Below are 5,977 nucleotides of genomic sequence, written 5' to 3'. Positions count from 1 at the left end.
CCGATGTGAGACTTCACCTCACACTAGTGACCCAACACATCTCCCCCTCAAGTGTGAGTCTCTTCCACATGGTAGCCTCCCCCTCTAGTGGAAGTCTTTTATCATCCACGAGTATAGCCATGGCCACATGCGGGACTTGTCCTGCCTGCTAGCCATTCTGGCCACCTGGTTAGAATGTGGTGTCAGGTTTCCTTAAGTGGTGGCTCGTGGTCCACAGGTGTACCCCTCGAATCTTCCCAACAATTGGTATCAGAGCCGATGGTTCAAGTTGGTGACTGGCTCAGACGAGTATGCAAGTACCGCAGGTGGCCAGAAAGGCTAGCAGCACAGCGTACCCCGCAGGTGGAGCAGGGTGGCCAGAATGGCTAGCGGGCAGGGCAAGTACCGCAGGTGGCCATGGTTATACTCGTGGATGACAAAAGACTTCCGCTCGAGGGGGAGACTACCATGTGGAAGAGACTCACACTAGAGGGGGAGATGTGTTGGGTTACAAGTGTGAGGTGAAGTCTCACATCGGGTAGAAGTGGAAAGGTTGAACACCATATAAGTGAGGAGAAAATCCATAAACCTGAGCCTTAGGGTTTTGGGTTAGAGTGTGGTGTCAGGCTTCCTTATGTGGTGGCTCGTGGTCCACAGGTGTACCCCTCGAATCTCCCTAACAATTGGTATTAGAGTCGATGGTTCGACCAGGTTCTGGCTCAGACGAGTATCCAATTACCGCAGGTGGCCAGAATGGCTAGCGGTACAACGTGTCCCGTAGGTGGAGCGGGGTGGCTAGAATGGTTAGCGGGCAGGACAAGTCCCGCAGGTGGCCATGGCTATACTCGTGGATGATAAAAGACTTTCGCTAGAGGGGGGACTACCATGTGGAAGAGACTCACAATTGAGGGGGAGATGTGTTGGGTCACAAGTGTGAGGTGAAGTCCCACATCGGGTAGAAGTGAAAAGGTTGAGCACCATATAAGTGACCCATAAACTTGAGTATTAAGGTTTTGGGTTAGAGTGTGGTGTTAGACTTCCTTATGTGGTGGCTCGTGGTCCACAGGTGTACCCCTCGAATCTCCCCAACACCTTGATGATTTCTTAGTTACTATCAAAATAATTCAATGATTCAATTATTTAAATTTAATATGCATTACTTCTAAAGTAACTTAATTCTCAGTAACATACACACACAACCCTTAGAATTTAATGGTTATGCAGATAACTGTCAACCAATCAAAATTTAGTATTTTTAATTATTGTAAAAAAAACAATAAATTTAAGTATATGATTGTTTCTAATTAGATGTCATTATTATGTTACACTATTAACTTAAGATTTATTAAATAAAAATGACTCTCCTCTTATATATGAAAAAATTAATTGTCACATAACCACTTCAAAAAGTCATGGGTATTTCTTAAAAAATCATTCAAATATGATTGAATGATCTATATTTATAGTTATCCTTTCTCACAATAAAAAATAGTCATAAGCTCCCCATGTATAGAAGTGTATCAAGTAAAACAAGTTTTTATAACAAAGGGTGAGAACAACAAATCTAAACAATTCAAACACTCATGGATGATTAGGATTAAATCATAAAATTATGTGACTTTTTAAGTAATCATCTGAGATTAAATTTCTAATCCTAACCTTTATAGATTTGTATGTTAAGGATTTGTTCCTCGTTACAAACACATCTGCTTTATTATTTTGGTTGCACAAACACATCTATCTATACTAGCTATTTTGCATTTTTTATACTTCGATTTGGAGCAAGGAAAAAATTAGTAGTGCATTTAATTTAGGACACTAAAACAAGGATGCAATTGTGTAGCTTACCTGGTTGTGACGCACTAATCTCCAATTGTGCACCTAATCTTCACAATGCCGAAACCCTTTATTCGATTCTAGTAATAGTTTTAGGGTAACATCCCCTGTTTGCTGAACTAACCACACCACTCACTTTTACCCTCTAAAACCTCTAAGATCTTAAAATATAACCACGACTTTTGCTCCATCAATGCTTCCATGTACTTATTTTTTGCACTCTTAATTATGTAATCTTTTTCCCACGAGACAATAGCTGTAACAAGTGCGTGCAATTGTGTAAAATCATAATTTTTAAATATCTTTGTAGTACTTACAATTAAGTAATTTAGTGTTGTTTTGGTTTTTTTATTGTTTTGTTTTTAGTTTTGTAACTTATGTTTTTTTTTTCTCTTTATAACACTTTAGATAATATTTTGCCACCCTTGGGTTTATTTTCTATGTGTAAGTGCATGCAAAATAGAAAAAATAATAAAGGGAAAACAAAGAATAAAGGGAACAATCAGAGAGGTACATATATGTAATCTGAACAAAGAATGAAGGAAAAACAAAAGAAACATATGACCATGTTTTCATCATGTATGTGAATGATAAGAATATGAATCCGGATAAGTTGATGTTGAAATGGGTGGTGAGGGGTAACATGTACACCTTGGGTCATGAATTACCTTCTTCTTACTGATATCAAGCTTTGAACACAACACACAATACCACCCTTGAAACCTTTGATGGACCAAACTATTTTGATCCTCATTGTAATCAGACTCCTCTTCCATGTCCGAGTTATTTTCTTCAGTATCTTCCTCTGCTTCATCATCATCAGTAGGTATCCAAGTCAAACCAAACATTGGAAGAATGACAAGGAGAATTTTATCAATTTTATGGTTGCTCCATTTTTTCAGTCTCTCCAAAAACAATGCTGGAGCTACAACCAATCCTGCTCCAACCCCAAAACCCACTCCAATTGATACATAAGTCCAGTCAAATTTAACTCCAGAAACTGTTTTAGGTATTTCTTTTGCATTTTTCGTATCAGAGCACTTTTTAGTCAAAGGTGCTCCACACAATTCTGCATTACCAACAAAGGAAGATGCATCAAATGTTTGAAGCTGGTTACCTACGGGGATTTTTCCCACCAGACGATTAGAGGAAAGGTCTAGGTACGAGAGGAAATTTAAATTTGCAAGCTGTGTGGGAATCTCCCCATCAAAATGGTTTCTTGACAGGTCCAATGATTCAAGCTGTTTTAAATTCCCTATAGATGAAGGGATATGGCCTGCTAAAGCATTATCTGACAAGTTGAGCAAATTAAGTCTTGTAAAATTCATAAGCTCTTCTGGTATTGTTCCTTCAAAATTGTTGGATGAGAAGTCAACAGATGTGAAGACAGTTAGGATTTTAACAAACTCCATCTGTAAACCTTTGCTTGTAAGTGTCACAGAATCCTGATAATATATACCACCAAACTTAAGGACTGGAGATGCAATGTGATTGAACTTTGATCCATCATCATCTTCATCAAGCATCATTGCCTTCCAAGTTTTGAAGCAGTTTTTTGGAAGTACACCACTGAAATTGTTTAAAGCTAGATCAACAATTTGAAGCACATGCCAAGTACTGTTAGCATGAGGACATCCAATATGACCATGGAATTTGTTTCCCCTCAAAACCATGACACGTAGTGTAGATATTGTCTTTAAGAAGCATGGAAACCCATCATCTACCTGATTGTTACCAAGATCCAACACCTCTAATGATGTGCAATTTGCAAGAGATTTGGGAATTGAGCCCCACAATAGATTACTATTAAGATCCAGAGTCCTTAGAACACAAGATACTGGAAATTTGTCTGGAATGCTGCCATGGAACTTGTTATGTTGCATATTTAATACCACAAGTTTCTCACTCTGTGTTAAGCACTCTGGAATTTTCCCATTCAAGTGATTATAGGAAAAATCCAGAACTAGCATATTTGAACTATTGCACAAGGATTGTGGAATATTCCCAGATAAATTGTTTTTGGAAAGAGACAGGAAAATTGTGGAAGACAGAAAATTACCAATATCTGATGGAATAGTGAAACTGAAGTTATTGCTTGAATAGTCCAAATAAGTGGCATGCACCGGAAATATTTGAAGCTTCCCTTGGAGGTGATTATCATGAAGGTCAAGGAGACTCAAATTGGAACTAGAGTTCTGCACAGGTCCTTCTAAATTGCTGAGTAAATTGTGAGAAAGATTTAATTGAACGAGAGAGTTAAGTTGCCAAATCCATGTTGGTATAGATCCTTGAATATTGTTGCTTGAGAGGTCTAAAGTTGTTATTTTTGATTGGTTTCTCAAGAAACTAGGGAACTCTGTCAGGTTGCAAGAGGCCAACTCTACAATTTTCATATTGGGGATGGAAGATATTAGGCCAACATCTGCAAAATTTGTGTCTATTGACAAATGGTTGTGTGAAAGTCCCAGTGTAGTTAGATTTTCAAGTCTATGAATCACATCTAGCTTCAACGTGCCATTTAACTTGTTTGAAGATAGTTCAAGGACACTAAGTGATCTGAGTTGAAAAATATCTGTAGGAATGGACCCGTTTAAATCATTTCCACTTAAATCAAGGACCTCTAGCTTGGAGGAAGAGATATTTGAATATTTATTCAGTTGATCCTGGAAATTGTTGTTGGAAAGTCGAATACTTCGTAGCAGTGGGAGAGAAAAAAGAGAGGAAGGAAGGCTTCCATCCAGGAAGTTGTCCTGCAAATCAATTTGGAGCAGATTTCTTAGGCCGCCAAAATGATATGTGATTGAACCTGTGAAACCATTACGTGTGAAGTCTAAATGGGTGAGATTCTTGGACATATTCAGGGATGGAATTTGACCAGTGAAGTCATTAAATGACAAATCCAGATAAGTGAGTTCCCTGAGTCTTGACATTGAACTGGGCAGTGTTCCGTTAAAATGGCAATTAGAAAGATCCAAGATGGATAACTGCCCAAGATTATTTATAGGTGGTATTCCTCCCGAGAAATTTGTGCCACTCACAATCAATGTCTGAAGAGGACTATTCAGTGGGAATTCAGGCAAAGATCCATACAGATGATAATTGAATGATAAGTCTACAACAGACAATGTTGCTACCTGAAAGATTTTCTCTGGAAATGTACCAGTCAATTCACAAGAACTAAGGTGAAGGGTGGTTAAATTTGTAAAATTAGCAAAGGTTTCTGGCACTGGGGATGAGAAATTGTTCAGATCAAGACGAATGATTGATAGATACTGAAGTCTTGTCAAGGAAGGATCAAGGGGTCCAGACAGATTGCAGTTTGACATGCTCAGCTCCTGCAGGTTAACAAGTTTAAACAAAGCATTGCTCCATTTATTTCCCAGAGTTGTTACAATTACACCATCCATATACAATTGTCTAAGCATGGTGAGGTTATGGACAAGCATTTGTAGATCTATGTTTTCAAGTTTCAGTGGTTGCCCATATAAATAGGAAACAGAAGAGATATCAAGAGTTACCAACCTTGCCAGGTAAGAAATCTCTGTTGGAATCTGCCCCACAAAGCCAGCATGAGACAAATTCAGATATGTTAAGTTCTTCAACTTGTTGAAACCGGATGGTATCTCAGAACTGAAGTTATTAGCAGACAAATTCAGTATCTGGAGATTTTGCAAACTGAAAAGAGTACTTGAATTGTCAAATCCACCATAGATAGATTCTCCACTCAGGTCAAGGCCAGTAACTTGCCCATCCTCGTCACAGGCAACACCCCTCCACTCACAGAAATCTATGCTTGAATTCCAAGACACAAGTTTTGTAGACTTATTAGTCTTGAATTTGAGGCTATTCTTAAGTTTGAGCAATGATTGTTGTTGATCCTCAACAATTTGGGCTTTTACCCCGGTGTAGTAAACACTGTGGTGTATCAAGAAGCAGTAGCAGAATATGAAGGAAAGGAAGGGAACATGGGGAATTCTCATTGGATTCTACTGAGAGAGACACACAATGAACCAAAACAACAGTGGCTGAAGAATAACTCATAACTCATAACTCAGAAATATATGCAGAAGAAAAGTTGAGTGAGAGAGACGGCTTAGCCACAGAAAAAAAGAGTGTAAAATGGCGAAGCAAAGTCAAAGTAAACAACTTTCTAAGTTGTCAG

General features: G+C 38.5%; 1 protein-coding gene across 2 annotated transcripts; it reads right to left on the bottom strand.

Moving 5' to 3' along the window:
• Positions 1-2,287: 2,287 nt before the first annotated feature.
• LOC100800048 (receptor like protein 22) lies at positions 2,288-5,977 on the bottom strand. 2 transcript variants are annotated; one of them, XM_014770925.3, is made up of 2 exons: positions 5,338-5,466; positions 2,288-5,150 (listed from the first exon to the last, which is right to left on the bottom strand). In XM_014770925.3, the coding sequence occupies exon 2, from the start codon at positions 5,139-5,141 to the stop codon at positions 2,391-2,393; it is 2,751 nt and encodes a 916-aa protein (XP_014626411.1). In that variant the 5' UTR covers positions 5,142-5,150; positions 5,338-5,466; the 3' UTR covers positions 2,288-2,390. The 2 variants fall into 2 exon arrangements, with proteins under 2 accessions (XP_014626411.1, XP_006602679.1); XM_006602616.4 differs by having other exon boundaries at positions 2,288-5,977.

This window comes from Glycine max, chromosome 18 (assembly GCF_000004515.6).
Source record: "Glycine max cultivar Williams 82 chromosome 18, Glycine_max_v4.0, whole genome shotgun sequence".
Classification (NCBI taxonomy): Eukaryota; Viridiplantae; Streptophyta; class Magnoliopsida; order Fabales; family Fabaceae; genus Glycine; species Glycine max.
This window is presented reverse-complemented; position numbering and strand designations above follow the sequence as displayed.